Below are 16,731 nucleotides of genomic sequence, written 5' to 3' on the forward strand. Positions count from 1 at the left end.
GCATGTAACATCCAGCCATCTCTCACTACCTCCACTGCTACCACCTAGTCTGAGAGACCATTTCTTCCCACCAGGATCCTTATAAACATCTGGGACTTGCACTCTCTGCTTCTACCCTTAACTTCACACAGCAGCCCAAGTAATCCTTTCAAAATATAACTCAGATCATGCAACTCTGCTCAGAATCTTCTAATGCCTCATTTCACTACGAATAAAACCTAAAATCCTTACAAAAGTCCTTATGCTTGGAAGTTATCTGTCCTCCCACACCTTCCCCTTTCAGAACAAATCCCCTACTGTTTATCTTCCCTCTCACTCACTCTTCCTAATGCCTCGTGCCTTTGCTGTTCCGAAAAGACAGGCAGGCTCTCTTTAAGAAATCACCTCCCCTTCCCTAGATATTCTGCAAGGCTAAGCCTCACCTTATCAAGGATGCTTAACTACCCTACTTAAAAATGTGATTCATAGCTTCCCCCATTCGCCTTCCTGTTACATTTTCCCATAGACCTTATGACCTTACCGGTCTATATAATTTACATACTTACAATTTTTGTCTCTCTTTTTCTTTCTTTCTTTTCTCTCCTCCTGCCCTCCCCCCTCCCCTCCCCTTCCTCCTTCCCCTCCTCCTCTTCCTCCTTTTGGTTTGGTCTGCTGTGTTCTCTGATGAGTCCCACATTCCTCTAGTGTGCAGGTACTCAAGAAATGATTACTGAATAAGGCTCTGCCAACGAAAGGCCCAACTGCCACTACACAATATTCCTGAGATGTTAAGGTCACGGACTGATGTGGGCTTCCGGCTAGCCATGACCAGTTCCTCACTCAACTGAATCTCCACTCTGGCCTTCCATGAGGCCTAATGGGGGGCCTGGAGGAGACACCCCCTTTCCCCTAAGTGGCAAGTGCAGGTGATCCAACTGCTCTTTATCTGTGGGCACCTCAGTTCTCTTTTTAATGCCTTCTCTCGGAAATCCGCAGCCGTCATCGACCCCCGACCCACCGCCTCTCTCCTAGCCTTTCCAGAGGCTGAGGCCTTGACCATGAAGAGGAGCTGATGCTGGCCTCCCTCCTCAACCCTCAATAACCGCGCGTGTAACGGCGCCTTGCCGCCAGCAGGGGGCAGGAACTCTGGCTGAGTTTCCCCGCCCAGCCCCCGCTCCTCCCCAGCTCCCCTCCTTCTTGGGCACAGTGAGGAAGGACGCCAGGGCCCGCCCGGGGAATCTGTGCGCACGGGGCCGTGGGTGGTGACGCGGTGCTGGGCTTCGATTCGGGAGAGCCAGGCTCCCGCCCGGGATGATGCTCTTCGAGCTCCCGGGCTCCTCGAGTAACACTCGGGTGGCGCGGCCCCTGAGCCCCGAGACACCGCGTCTGCCCCGTTATTCCCAGGTCCCTTCACCCCCAGGGGCTCCGCCACCGCGGGGTCGGGTCACGGCTCGCGGAGAGAGGTCTTGAGGTTCTACAGGGAGAGCCTCCCGCCTCCTCCAGAGGCGCCAACCCCGGCCCCGGGGTCACAGCCCGTGAACCAGGCGCTGCCGCTAGAGGGGGTTGCGGAGGTGGGGAAACGCCAGCTCTCGCCTCGCACCTTCGCACTCTCGGGGGGGTCCCGCTGTCGCCGCTGCCAGAGCCGGCAGGGGGCGCTGCGCCGCCCTTGCCGCGCGCCCGGGGACCAGAACGTGACCTCCTGGTTCTTCCGTAGAGGTGGCTTGCCAAAGGCTCTTTGAAATTCTGAGGAACACTGCGCGAAAGTAAGCCAATAGGCTTCGGATAAAGAGCGCCTACTGGGTACCACGAGCTCTCCATCCTGTCGGTGGTTAGATGTGCGGAAGGCGAGGGTGTGTGCTTCCGTCTGTGGGGCTGCTGCAGGGTGACAGGTGGGGGTGTCTGGGTCAACTCAAGGTTTCATCGCGGTGGTCCTTTTAAGTTTTCTTCCTAACGTCATTGTCTGGACTTTCTATTTACCAGGATCTTCCTTACCGACCGAGAAGGGGCTGCAATGAGGTAGTTTCTTTGACTTTTTCCTTTATAGCTATGTATGCATCGCACATGCAAATGGTAAGCGTAAATGCAACACTGAGAAACAAATCTGGTAAAAAGGATGTTTTCCTTTGGTCGTTGTTTGTTAGGCCCCAGTTTCTTTTCCAGACGCAGTTCAGTTTTTTATGTCCCTTCACCGTTTTTATCTATTACACAGATTTAAGTATTAAATATTATTAATATATTTGATGGAATATGATTCAGCTGTCAGAAACTTGAAATCTTGGCATTTGCAACAACTAGGTGGAACTGGAGGACGTTATGCTAAGTGACAGAAGTCATTCAGAGAAAGACAGTTATCATATGATCTCACTGATCTGTGGAATTGAAGACACAAAGCAGAGGATAATAGAGGAAGAGAGAAAAAAATAAAACTAGAGGAAACCAGAGAGGGAGACAAACCATACAGACTCTTAATGATAGGAAACAAATTGAGGGTGTCTGGAGGGGAGAGGGGTAGAGGGTGATGGACGTTAAGGAGGGCACATGATGTAATGAGCACTGGGGATTATATGAGACTGATGAGTCACTGACCTGTACCTCTGAAACTAACAATAATTATATGTTAACTGTTGAATTTAAATAAAAAATTTCAAAATAATAATGAACAAATATATTATTACAAAAAAATAAAAATAAAAGTTTATTGACAGGGCACATGGGTGGCTCAGTGGGTTAAGTGTGTGCCTTCAGCTCAGGTCATGATTCTTGCATCCTGGGATTGGAGCCCCTGGTCTTGAGTGGTCAGGCTCCCTGCTCAGTGGGGATGTCTGCTTCTTTCTTGACCTCTACCCCTCCCCCTTGCTCACATGCTCTCTCTCTTTCTTTCAAATAAATAAAGAAAACATTCAAAAAGTTAATTAACATGTATACATGTGCATGTGTTCCCTCATTTTCCTTCACAGATAATAACAATTATACGCAATATAATACACTGTTTCCTCTTTCCCACTAAGAATGTATTTTGGACTAATTTCATGTCAGTTGCAAAGGTGTACTTGGTTCTATTTTCATAGTATTCTATTGTAAGGAGATGCATCATATTTTAACCAGTTCCATGTTCAGGACATTATGTTTGTTTCCCAACTTTTAATAGTATAAAGCACTTAAGAGGAATATACTGGAACAAAACAGCAGCAGGAAGCCCCATGGATTTATCTGTAGCTCACGTGCTGTCCATAAATTCCTTTGCATTTTACTGTCTTTCCTGGAGATAAGTTCTAAAGCTCCCACATGAGTGTGGGTTCCAGGGGCTGTGGGTTGACAACAGGAAACCCTTGCAGATGCACTTACTGTTACCAGACCTAAGGAAGCGTAGGAAAAGTGAACATTCTGGGTACAACTGAATAGTTATTTTTTTTAATTTTTTATTTTTTATAAACATATATTTTTATCCCCAGGGGTACAGGTCTGTGAATCGCCAGGTTTACACACTTCACAGCACTCACCAAAGCACATACCCTCCCCAATGTCCATACCCCACCCCCATTCTCCCAACCCCCACCCCCCGGCAACCCTCAGTTTGTTTTGTGAGATTAAGAGTCACTTATGGTTTGTCTCCCTCCCAATCCCATCTTGTTTCATTGATTCTTCTCCTACCCACTTAAACCCTCATGTTGCATCACCACTTCCTCATATCAGGGAGATCATATGATAGTTGTCTTTCTCTGCTTGACTTATTTCGCTAAGCATGATACGCTCTAGTTCCATCCATGTTGTCGCAAATGGCAAGGTTTCATTTCTTTTGATGGCTGCATAATATTCCATCGTATATATATACCATATCTTCTTTTTTTAAATTTTTTTATTTTTTATAAACATATATTTTATCCCCAGGAGTACAGGTCTGTGAATCACCAGGTTTACACACTTCACAGCACTCACCAAAGCACATACCCTCCCCAATGTCCATAATCCCACCTCCTTCTCCAAACCCCCCTCCCCCCAGCAACCCTCAGTTTGTTTTGTGAGATTAAGAGTCACTTATGGTTTGTCTCCCTCCCAATTCCATCTTGTTTCATTGATTCTTCTTCTACCCACTTAAGCCCACATGTTGCATCACCACTTCCTCATATCAGGGAGGTCATATGATAGTTGTCTTTCTCTGCTTGACTTATTTTGCTAAGCATGATACGCTCTAGTTCCATCCATGTTGTCGCAAATGGCAAGATTTCATTTCTTTTGATGGCTGCATAATATTCCATTGTGTATATATACCACATCTTCTTGATCCATTCATCTGTTGATGGACATCTAGGCTCTTTCCATAGTTTGGCTATTGTGGACATTGCTGCTATAAACATTCGGGTGCATGTGCCCCCTTGGATCACTACATTTGTATCTTTAGGGTAAATACCCAGTAGTGCAATTGCTGGGTCATAGGGCAGTTCTATTTTTAACATTTTGAGGAACCTCCATGCTGTTTTCCAGAGTGGCTGCACCAGCTTACATTCCCACCAACAGTGTAGGAGGGTTCCCCTTTCTCTGCATCTTCACCAGCATCTGTCATTTCCTGACTTGTTGATTTTAGCCATTCTGACTAGTGTGAGGTGATATATCATTGTGGTTTTGATTTGTATTTCCCAGATGCCGAGTGATATGGAGCACTTTTTCATGTGTCTGTTGGCCATCTGGATGTCTTCTTTGCAGAAATGTCTGTTCATGTCCTCTGCCCATTTCTTGTTTGGGTTATTTGTTCTTTGGGTGTTGAGTTTGCTAAGTTTTTTTTGTTTGTTTGTTTTTTTTTTTTTTTTTTTTTAGATTTTATTATTTATTTGACAGACAGAGATCACAAGTAGGCAGAGAGGCAGGCAGAGAGAGAGAGGAGGAAGGAAGCAGGCTCCCCACGGAGAGGAGAGCCCGATGTGGGCTCGATCCCAGGACCCTGGGATCATAACCTGAGCCGAAGGCAGAGGCTTTAACCCACTGAGCCACCCAGGCGCCCGAGTTTTCTAAGTTCTTTATAGATTTTGGACACTAGTCCTTTATCTGATATGTCGTTTGCAAATATCTTCTCCATTTCTGTCAGTTGTCTTTTGATTTTGTTAACTGTTTCCTTTGCTGTGCAAAAGCTTTTGATCTTGACGAAATCCCAATAGTTCATTTTTGCCCTTGCTTCCCTTGCCTTTGGCGATGTTCCTAGGATGATGTTGCTGCGGCTGAGGTCGAAGAGATTGCTGCCTGTGTTCTCCTCAAGGATTTTGATGGATTCCTTTCTCACATTGAGGTCCTTCATCCATTTTGAGTCTATTTTCGTGTGTGGTGTAAGGAAATGGTCCAATTTCATTTTTCTGCATGTGGCTGTCCAATTTTCCCAGCACCATTTATTGAAGAGGCTGTCTTTTTTCCATTGGACATTCTTTTCTGCTTTGTCGAAGATTAGTTGACCATAGAGTTGAGGGTCTATTTCTGGGCTCTCTATTCTGTTCCATTGATCTATGTGTCTGTTTTTGTGCCAGTACCATGCTGTCTTGATGATGACAGCTTTGTAATAGAGCTTGAAGTCCGGAATTGTGATGCCACCCACTTTGGCTTTCTTTTTCAATATCCCTTTGGCTATTCGAGGTCTTTTCTGGTTCCATATAAATTTTAGAATTATTTGTTCCATTTCTTTGAAAAAGATGGATGGTACTTTGATAGGAATTGCATTAAATGTGTAGATTGCTTTAGGTAGCATAGACATTTTCACAATATTTATTCTTCCAATCCAGGAGCATGGAACATTTTTCCATTTCTTTGTGTCTTCCTCAATTTCTTTCATGAGTACTTTATAGTTTTCTGAGTATAGATTCTGTGCCTCTTAGGTTAGGTTCATTCCTAGTATCTTATGGTTTTGGGTGCAATTGTAAATGGGATTGACTCCTTAATTTCTCTTTCTTCTGTCTTGCTGTTGGTGTAGAGAAATGCAACTGATTTTTGTGCATTGATTTTATATCCTGGCACTTTACTGAATTCCTGTACAAGTTCTAGCAGTTTTGGAGTGGAGTCTTTGGGGTTTTCCACTTATACTATCATATCATCTGCGAAGAGTGATAATTTGACTTCTTCTCTGCCGATTTGGATGCCTTTAATTTCCTTTTGTTGTCTGATTGCTGAGGCCAAGACTTCTAGTATTATGTTGAATAGCAGTGGTGATAATGGACATCCCTGCCGTGTTCCTGACCTTAGCGGAAAAGCTTTCAGCTTTTCTCCATTGAGAATGATATTTGAGGTGGGTTATTCATAGATGGCTTTGATGATATTGAGGAATGTACCCTCTATCCCTACACTTTGAAGAGTTTTGATCAGGAAGGGATGCTGTACTTTGTCAAATGCTTTTTCAGCATCTATAGAGAGTATCATATGGTTCTTGTTCTTTCTTTTATTGATGTGTTGTATCACATTGACTGATTTGCGGATGTTGAACCAACCTTGCAGCCCTGGAATAAATCCCACTTGGTCGTGGTGAATAATCTTTTTAATGTACTGTTGAATCCTATTGGCTAGTATTTTGGTGAGAGTTTTCGCATCTGTGTTCATCAAGGATATTGGTCTATAGCTCTCTTTTTTGATGGGATCCTTGTCTAGTTTTGGGATCAAGGTGATGCTGGCCTCATAAAATGAGTTTGGAAGTTTTTTTTCCATTTCTATTTTTTGGAACAGTTTCAGGAGAATAGGAATTAGTTCTTCTTTAAATGTTTGGTAGAATTCCCCCGGGAAGCCGTCTGGCCATGGGCTTTTGTTTGTTTGGAGATTTTTAATGACTGTTTCAATCTCCTTACTGGTTATGGGTATGTTCAGGCTTTCTATTTCTTCCTGGTTCAGTTGTGGTAGTTCATATGTTTCTAGGAATGCATCCATTTCTTCCAGATTGTCAAATTTGTTGGCGTAGAGTTGCTCATAGTATGTTCTTATAATAGTTTGTATTTCTTTGGTGTTAGTTGTGATCTCTCCTCTTTCATTCATGATTTTATTTATTTGGGTCCTTTCTCTTTTCTTTTTGATAAGTCTGGCCAGGGGTTTATCAATTTTATTAATTCTTTCAAAGAACCAGCTCCTAGTTTCGTTGATTTGCTCTATTGTTTTTTTGGTTTCTATTTCATTGATTTTTGCTCTGATATTTATGATTTCTCTTCTCCTGCTGGGCTTAGGGTTTATTTCTTGTTCTTTCTCCAGCTCCTTTAGGTGTAGGGTTAGGTTGTGTACCTTAGACTGACCTTGTTTCTTGAGAAAGGCTTGAACCGCTATATATTTTCCTCTCAGGACTGCCATTGTTGTGTCCCACAGATTTTGAACCATTTTATTTTCATTATCATTTGTTTCCATGATTTTTTCAATTCTTCTTTAATATCCCGTTTGACCCATTCATTCTTTAGAAGGATGCTGTTTAGTCTCCATGTATTTGGGTTCTTTCCAAACTTCCTCTTGTGGTTTGTTCTAGCTTCAGAGCATTGTGGTCTGAAAATATGCAGGGAATGATCCCAATCTTTTGATACCAGTTGAGTCCTGATTTAGGACTGAGGATATGATCTATTCTGGAGAATGTTCCATGTGCACTTGAGAAGAATGTGTATTCTGTTGCTTTGGGATGAAATGTTCTGAATATATGTGATGTCCATCTGGTCCAGTGTGTCATTTAAGGCCTTATTTCCTTGCTGATCTTTTTCTTGGATGATCTGTCCATTTCAGTGAGGGGAGTGTTAAACTCCCCTAGTATTATTGTATTATTGTTGATGTGTTTCTTTTATTTTGTTATTAATTGGTTTATATAGTTGGCTGCTCCCATGTTAGGGGCATAGATGTTTAAAATTATTAGATCTTCTTGTTGGACAGACCCTTTGAGTATGATATAGTGTCCTTCCCCATCTCTTATTATAGTCTTTGGCTTAAAATCTAATTGATCTGGTAGAAGGATTGCCACTCCTGCTTTCTTCTGTTGTCCATTAGCATGGTAAATTCTTTTGCACCCCCTCACTTTAAATCTGGAGGTGTCTTCGGGCTTAAAATGAGTTTCTTGGAGGCAACATATAGATGGGCTTTGGTTTTTATCCATTCTCATACCTTGTGTCTTTTGATTGGGGCATTTAGCCCATTAACATTCAGGTAACTATTGAGAGATATGAATTTAGTGTCATTGTATTGCCTGTAAGGTGACTGTTACTGTGTATTGTCTCTGTTCCTTTCTGATCTACCATTTGTAGGCTCTCTCTTTGCTTAGAGACCCCTTTCAATATTTCCTGTAGAGCTGGTTTGGTGTTTGCAAATTCTTTCAGTTTTTGTTTGTCCTGGAAGCTTTTAATCTCTCCTTCTACTTTCAATAATATCCTAGTGGATATAGTATTCTTGGCTGCATGTTTTTCTTGTTTAGTGCTCTGAAAATATCATGCCAGCTCTTTCTGGCCTGCCAGGTCTCTGTGGATAAGTCAGCTGCCAATCTAATATTTTTACCATTGTATGTTACAGACTTCTTTTCCCGGGCTGCTTTCAGGATTTTCTCTTTGTCACTAAGACTTGTAAATTTTACTATTAGGTGCCGGGGTGTGGGCCTATTCTTATTGATTTTGAGGGGCGTTCTCTGAACCTCCTGAATTTTGATGCTCATTCCCTTTGCCATATTGGGGAAATTCTCCCCAATAATTCTCTCCAGTATACCTTCTGCTCCCCTCTCTCTTTCTTCTTCTTCTGGAATCCCAATTATTCTAATGTTGTTTCGTCTTATGGTGTCACTTATCTCTCGAATTCTCCCCTCGTGGTCCAGTAGCTGTTTGTCCCTCTTTTGCTCAGCTTCTTTATTCTCTGTCATTTGGTCTTCTATATCACTAATTCTTTCTTCTGCCTTATTTATCCTAGCAGTGAGAGCCTCCATTTTTGATTGTACCTCATTAATAGCTTTTTTGATTTCAACTTGGTTAGATTTTAGTTCTTTTATTTCTCCAGAAAGGGCTTTTATATCTCTCGAGAGGGTTTCTCTAATATCTTCCATGCCTTTTTTGAGCCCGGCTAGAACCTTGAGAATTGTCATTCTGAACTCTAGATCTGACATATTACCAATGTCTGTATTGATTACGTCCCTAGCCTTTGGTGTTGCCTCTTTTTTGTGTGTGTGTGGTAAATTTTCCCACCTTGTCATTTTGTCCAGATAAGAGTATATGAAGGAGCAAGTAAAATACTAAAAGGGTGGCAACAACCCCAGGAATATATGCTTTAACCAAATCAGAAGATATCCCAAATCGTGAGGGGGGGGGAAGGGGATAAATAGAGGTTCAAAAAGAAAGAATGAAAAAAAGAAAAAAAAAGAAAAGAATTAAAAAAAAAAGAAAATGAATAAAGAAAAATATAAAAAAGAAAAAATATATATATTAGATAAACTAGTTTAAAAAGGTTAAAAAAGAAAAGGGTGAAAGTTAAAAAAAATTTTAGCAGCAGAAGAAAAAAATGAAAAAGAAAAAAATTAAATTAACTGCAATAAAAAAAATCACAGGGAGAAAGCCATGAGTTCCTTGCTTTGCTTTCTCCTCCTCTGGAATTCTGCTGCTCTCCTTGGTATTGAAACCGCACTCCTTGGTAGGTGAACTTGGTCTCGGCTGGATTTCTTGTTGATCTTCTGGGGGAGGGGCCTGGTGTAGTGATTCTCAAGTGTCTTTGCCCCAGGCGGAATCGGGCTGAGTAATCTGCTTGGGTTTGCTTTCAGAAGCTTTTGTTCCCTGAGCACTTTCCGTAGAGTTCCGGAGGACGGGTATACAAATGGCGGCCTCCTGGTCTCCGGCCCGGAGGAGCCAAGAGCCCGGGGCCCCACTCCTCAGTGCACCCTCTGAGAACAGCGCCCAGTAACTCCAGTCTGCCTGACCTCCAGCCGCACTCCGAGCTCACCGAGCCTGTGTCTGGTTCAAGGTAATCCTGTCGGCTCTGTCTCTGTAGCCGGCTTTCCCGTTCCAATACCCGCAAGCTCTGCGAAACTCAGACACCTCCAATCCTTCTGTGACCCTGCGGGACCTGAGGCAACACTGACCTCGCGTGGGCTTCGCCCCGGTTTAGCCTCTGGAGCGATGTCCCTCAGCGGAACAGACTTCTAAAAGTCCTGATTTTGTGCTTCGTTGCTCCGCCGCTTGCCGGGATCCCGCCCCTCCCCCCCGGGGTCTATCTTCCCATCGCTTTGGATTCAATTCTCCACCAGTCCTACCTTTTTTTTTTTTTTTTTTTTAACGATTTTATTTATTTACTTGAGAGAGAGCATGAACGAGGAGATGGTCAAAGAGAGAAACAGACTCCTCATGGAGCTGGGAGCCAGATGCGGGACTCGATCCTGGGACTCCAGGATCATGACCTTAGCCGAAGGCAGTCGTCCAACCTTCTGAGCCAGCCAGGCGTCCCTCCGCCAGTCCTACCTTTCAGAAAGTGGTTGTTTTTCTGTTTCCAGAATTGCTGTTCTTCTTTCCTTCAATCTGCCGATGGATTTGCAGGTGTTTGCAATCTTTAGATAAGCTATCTAGCTGATATCCTGCTAGCTGAAGTAGTCTCAGCCTGCTACTTCTCCGCCATCTTGACTCCTCCCTCCTGAGGAGTTATTTTTATTATGATTATGATTTTTTCCTTTTTAAAATTTTTTTATTTCTTTTCAGCGTAATAGTATTCATTGTTTTTGCACCACACCCAGTGCTCCGTGCAATCTGTGTCCTCACTAATACCCACCCCTGGTTCCCCCAACCTTCCACCCCTGCCCCTTCAAAGCCCTCAGATTGTTTTTTTTTTTTTTTTTTTTTTGTAATGGGTATCTGAGAAATCAGTATCAATTGAATTAAGAGTCTCATGCTCTACCGACTGAGCTAGCCAGGCATATCAATTGGATTAGACTTTGGTCTTTTAATAGTGGAGACAGTTAAAATAAGCCATTTTAGTATATGGCGGACAAACTAAGGTACTAGGATGGACAGCTAGCTTATTTTTACATTCACTTGGAGCATATTCTGGAGCAGATTGAAAGTTCCCATTTGTAAGACAATTTATCTAAATTTCCTCACTGAACTGTCACACCAGACTACAAGGTAGTTCTGACTCTCCCCATGCTAGAGATTGTCCTGAGGCCCAGACAGGGTGGCGATAGCAGGGAGCAGCAGAGTCCTGAGGGGCTACTTTCAAGATCCAGTGCTCTTCTTTGGGCACTGCTGCTCAGAGAGAGGCAGGGTTCGATAGGGTTAAGGTCGGTTCTGCCCATTCAGGCTGCCTCTGAGTCTCATCTCTAAGAAGGGCATATCATCCAGACTGAACTACCTGGCTTGTCAGGGCTTTGTTTCCTAGGTAGTCATTTTTTTTTTAAACAAAATGTATTTATAGAATGTGACAGAGGGAACTAGCCTCTGTTCCAATGTTTTTCTCACCTTTCACACCCCTGTCATCTCCAGGTGCAAGATGTGTTTATTTATTTATTTATTTCTGATTTATTTTTATTTTTATTTTTTGAGATTTTCTTTATTTATTTGTCAGAGAGAGAGAGAGAGCACAAAGCAGGGGGAGAGGCAGGCAGAGGGAGAGGGAGAAGCAGGCTCCCTGCTGAGCAGAGAGGCCAAGGTGGGGCTCCATCTATAACCCTGGGATCATGACCTGAGCCAAAGGCAGACATTAAAAGTCTCAGGTCATGATCCCAGTGTCCTGGGATTGAGCCCTGCCTCAGGCTCCCAGAGAGCTTGCTTCTCCCTCTCCCTCTGTCGCTCTCCCTACTTGTCCTCTCTCTCTCTGTCAAATAAATAAATAAAATCTTTACAAGAAAAAGAAAGGAAAAAGAAAAAAATGTATTGAGGAAAGAATTGATGGTTTGACATCTCTGTGTGTCTAGGCTGGCTGAAGGAATTTCAGGAGTGCATGGATGCTGCAAAAACTACAAGCTCTGGACATCACATTATGGAACTTAAATAAAATATCAAGGCTGCCATAGAGTGCACCCACCATTCCTAAAAGTCCAAGAAACGAAGGTAGATTTCTGGAAAAGTGAAGCTATGCTTCCTGTGATAAAAAATGATTTTCCTCCTCATCCTGAGTGATTTGATCAGTGAACTTTCCAGAACAGGAGGTCAACAGAACCAAGGGAACTAAGTACCCTACTATGCCATCCTTTCTGATCTTATTTCTCAGGTCTCCATGTACCTACATCCTTGATGCCATATCCATAATCTCCTCTAACTTACTTCTTTTTTAAGGGATTTACTTATTTATTTGAGAGAGAAAGAGAGAGGAAGAGAGAGAGAGAGAGAGAGAGAGAGATCATGTGCAAACAGGGGACGGGCAGAGGAGGAGAGAGAGAGAGATTCCTAAGCAGGCCCTAATTGGGCACAAAGCCCAATACAGAGCTTGATCCCAGGACCCTGAGATCATGATCTGCACTGAAATCAAGAGTAGGCCCTTTAACAGACTGAGTCACATAGGAGACCCTCTCCACTGCACTTAAGAAAAGGGAGGGGTGCCTGGGTGGCTCAGTTGGTTGAGCGACTGCCTTTGGCTCAGGTCATGATCGTGGAGTCCTGGGATTGAGTCCCTCATCAGACTTCCTGCTCGGAAGGGAGTCTGCTTCTCCTACTGACCTCTCTCCTCTCATGCTCTCTCTCTCTCTCTCTCTCAAATACATAAATAAAACCATTAAGAAAAATTTAAAAAAAAGAAAAGAAAAGGGAGACTGCAGGATTTTCTTCCTGAGTCTACTCTGGTAGCAGAAAAAATAAGGACCGGAGGCCAGGAGACCTGGGGTCTAGTCTCAGCTGTGCCACTATGTAGCAGCAGCCTTGAGCAAGTCACTTAACCTTTCTGAGATTCAGGCTGTTCCTCTGTAAAAGTGTGTAAAAGTGAGGGTTACATTATCTCAGGGATGGCAAGTGGAACACACAGATTTACCTCCATCCTGCCTTCAACGGAGGCTACTGTTCAACCACATCACTTATTAGAATTTTTTTCTGCAGCATTCTAGGCAGGCCCATCCCATTAAAGTGGATACTCGAGTATCCTACTTATTCTCCTGCAATTTAATAATCCTTACAGACCCCTCTAGCTCCTAAATGGAAGGTTCCAACTTTCCAACTAAGAGATGGCCATTTTTGTGATCTGGTAATAGTTCACTCAATAAAAGGAAAACGAAAATTTAGGATCATAATTTCATCCCCTACTCCTGCCCAGCCAGAGTCTGAGCAGGATTTTCTTGAGGTCACCCTGTCCTTCCTTCCATGCCAGAGAGTTTGGTATTTGAGCTCACCCTGCATCAGCTCACCCAGCAGGACAGTCCCAGACTGTAGCTCCCTTTCATCTCAAATAGCCCATACTTAACAGCTTCATATTTGGCAGCAAGGCATCTCTGAGAAAAGGAATAATCTCAGGTCACTGAAAACCAAGAATCAGGAGCAAAGGCATGTAATGATTCTATTCGATGCTTACCAAATCTACCCAAATTTATAGTTCTCACCCGAGCAGGAATGCAATCACACAGACAGTACCAGATGGCGACAGCTTCAGAAATCCAGGTGGTTGCAACAGTGTTTTATTGAAAGAAGCAGTGAAGTTGGTTCACACGGGCCCCCCCTCCACCCCCAAACCATGCAGGGGCAAATGCTGGGCAAGAATGTGTGTGTGTTTGGGATAGGAGCCCTGGTTGGAGTTCTTTCTCTAAGAGGAAGGAGGGGAGAGGGGAGAAGCAGGTGTCACCATGAGGGAGGTGGGGTATCTCGCTGCTCTGGCCTCAGGTGCAGACCTACACAGAACCGTCAAAGTGGACTGTCTCAGGTATACGTATGTGTTTATACGTACAGGCCACGATGATGGATTTCTGTAGCTGCTTGGTCTCATAGTCACATTTGGGGTATTTGGAGCCTTTCTTCAGGCTGCAGTCGGTGATGCGCATCTTGGAGCTGCTTTTGTAGCAGTTGGACTGCCCGTTCTTGCAGCGGACATTTTCCTGGGAGCAGATGGCCTCAACCTTATGCAGAGGCTCATGGATAAACGTGTTCACTGGCTTGCACCGTCCAACCGTCATACTCCGGCGCTTCATCATTTCATTGCAGTAGCTGGCAGTGACAATGGAGGTGTTTGGGTCCATGTGCTGCCGCTGGAACTTCTCAGCCTGAGACTCTTTGGCCAGCGAAGGCTGGACACAGCCAAGCACCAGCAACACCAGGACCAGTGGTGGGAACAGGATGAAGATCCTCTCCATGGTGGTCTGACTCCTCTGGAAGAGCCTAGCCAGGAAAGGGGGAGAGGAGAAAAAACATTGCCTTTGAAAGAACCCCAGCTCGTACCTGTGGCCTCCCTGGCTCACAGTCTCCATTTGGGTCAGTCAGAAAGGTACCCCTTCTCCTGTGCAATTTTTCAAGGAATGAGACGCTCACATACACTCTTGTCTAAGAGCATTTAAGTCCCACTAGCTGGAGAGAGGTGGTCTTTGCCTCTGGGTGGTGACTTGACAGTAAACTAAAATCCTACAGTCCTTTGTCTGAATATTAGAGGTAAAATTTAAAATCCATTTGAGGAGGCACCTGAGTGGCTCAGTCTGTTAAGTGTCTGCCTTGAGCTCAGGTCATGATCAGGTGTCCTGGGAATGAGCCCCACCTCCAGCCCAGCTCCCTCCTCAATGCGGAGCCTGCTTCTCCCTCACCCTCTGCTGCCCCCTCTGCTTGTGCTTTCTATCAATCTCTTTCATATAAACAAATAAAATCTTTAAAACAATAAAAAATAAATAAAGTACATTTGAAAAATAAATACATTTATACCCAGTGCTCAAGGGGCTTAGCAGAAAATCCTTTTGAATAAACCGTGAACTGAATGGCATCCCTGAACTACCACCATGACCTGCAGAATCATGATGGACAGGGACCTGTTGTCCTGCAAGGCAAGGGAAAGAGCCCAGTGCCTAACACCAGCATCACAAAGGGATGCCATAGTATTCCCAAGAGAAATGCTTCCCTCCCCCAGTATCATTGGTTCCCAGCAGCCCACATGCTCCATCCCCATACTGGTCCTGTCCAAGCTTTCTCAGGGGCTAACCTCAGCCACCCTGGTCCCTCCAATCCAACGCATAAATAGAAGGAGTCCCAGAGATCTCCTCTTCAGCCACTGACCTGGATCTCTAGCTTGGTCCCTAGTACAGAGCAGAAGGCCAGTCTCTGTGATCCTGGGATCCCTGAGGAGGGAATCTTATACAGATTACAAAGGGGCTTGGCTTCCAAGGAAAGATAGGTGGGAGGAGCATCTTGGTTTCACTTTAGAGGGAACCAAGGACCTTGTAAAGAAGGGCATTGTAGGGAATCATCTACACCACTCTTTTTTCAGGACTGGTGGGAAGGGTGAATCTTGGCCTCTACAGTACTGATGTCTGAACCTCAGCAATGTCTTGGTCATCTCAGGGGGCCATTTTCACCAAAAAGCGCTTGGAGGTTTGCAAAGGACACATTAACGTGATCCCTAGAGCAGCAGAGAGGGGGAGGTCTTCTGTCTCCCCAAGAGTCCTGGCGTGGCTGGAATTCCAACAACAACTTTTATGTGGGGAAGAGAGAGGGGCATCCAGGTGCCCCCCAATGGAAGGCTGCAAGGACCTGAGGTCTGGGGATGGGCGTGGGCAGTGACCGGGCAGGGAGGAGGAGGAGACCTGTGACCTACCCTAGTGCTGGCTACGTCAGCTCTCCTGGATGTGGAAGGTGGGTGTGTGGCAATTCTTGGCCACAGCAACTGCTCCTGGAAGGTCAGAGTGGCAGAGCGGAACTAAAGTCAAACCAAGTCCCCAAGGGATGTCAGGCTGGCTCAGTCACCAGCGTATGGGACTGTTGATCTCATGGATGCAGGTTTGAGCCCCATCTTGGGATTGGAAATGACCTTTAAAGAAAAACAAAACAAAAAAAAAAACAAAAAAAACACCCTCAAATCCCTTTTGGAGAAAAAAGTAGAGAACACCATATTTCTTAGCAGCAGAATTCCCTCTGTCAACTGAGAAAGTAGGAAAAACTGAACAAGAACAAAAGCCTTTTCTGGGAAGTCTCAGGATTGTATTTTTTGGAGCAATGCCTCAAAAGCTCTCTCCTGTACAGGAAGAGCAGAGTGTTGGGGATAAAGGGTAGGGGACAAGTACCTGACTTGCATCAGGGATCCGAAGGCTCTGACAGACTGAGCACTGCTGATTTATGCTTGGGTTGATCAATGCATTGGTGTTACCATAACACACGATTTCTGATTTGCATGAATTAATCATCTGTCATCAGAAGGCCACACTGGCAGATTTATGACCCAGATGCCTGGGGTCCCGTTGCCTTTATACGCAACTGCTTATAAAACAATTACTGTGTCTGGCCAGTTCAAAAGGTCTTTCCGCCCAGTTCAAAACTTCACTACAAAGGGAAATGGAGCTTCAAGATGGAGTCTGTCATGCCCAGAAATTTTATACGATTTCACACCTCCTATAAAGAGACCTGTCTCTTCTGGGTGACAATTTCCATTCCTCTGGAATGAGAATAATCATAACTCCCTTCTTGCTCTGGATTTAGATGGTCTCATCCAAACTCTGATTTAGCACCTGAGGAGCTGGGCAACTCCCAGAACTGAATTTCTTTCCCTGTTCCTCCGGTTCCTCGACCGTGAAATGGTGATGATGATAAGTACATCTTAGGTTTATTATGAGGACAAAATAAGGTAAGATGGGCAGAAGGCTTGGAGAGGTCCTTGGAAAGCATGATAAATGCTAGCTCTAGTGATGGCTCACAT

General features: G+C 44.3%; 1 protein-coding gene across 1 annotated transcript; it reads right to left on the reverse strand.

Moving 5' to 3' along the window:
- Positions 1–13,509: 13,509 nt before the first annotated feature.
- LOC131836021 (ribonuclease pancreatic-like) lies at positions 13,510–15,114 on the reverse strand. The gene is made up of 2 exons (XM_059181014.1): positions 15,025–15,114; positions 13,510–14,219 (listed from the first exon to the last, which is right to left on the reverse strand). Exon 2 carries the CDS (start codon positions 14,192–14,194, stop codon positions 13,736–13,738), a length of 459 nt encoding a protein of 152 aa, XP_059036997.1. The 5' UTR covers positions 14,195–14,219; positions 15,025–15,114; the 3' UTR covers positions 13,510–13,735.
- Positions 15,115–16,731: the final 1,617 nt, after the last annotated feature.

This window comes from Mustela lutreola, chromosome 7 (genome assembly GCF_030435805.1).
Source record: "Mustela lutreola isolate mMusLut2 chromosome 7, mMusLut2.pri, whole genome shotgun sequence".
Lineage (NCBI taxonomy): Eukaryota > Metazoa > Chordata > Mammalia > Carnivora > Mustelidae > Mustela > Mustela lutreola.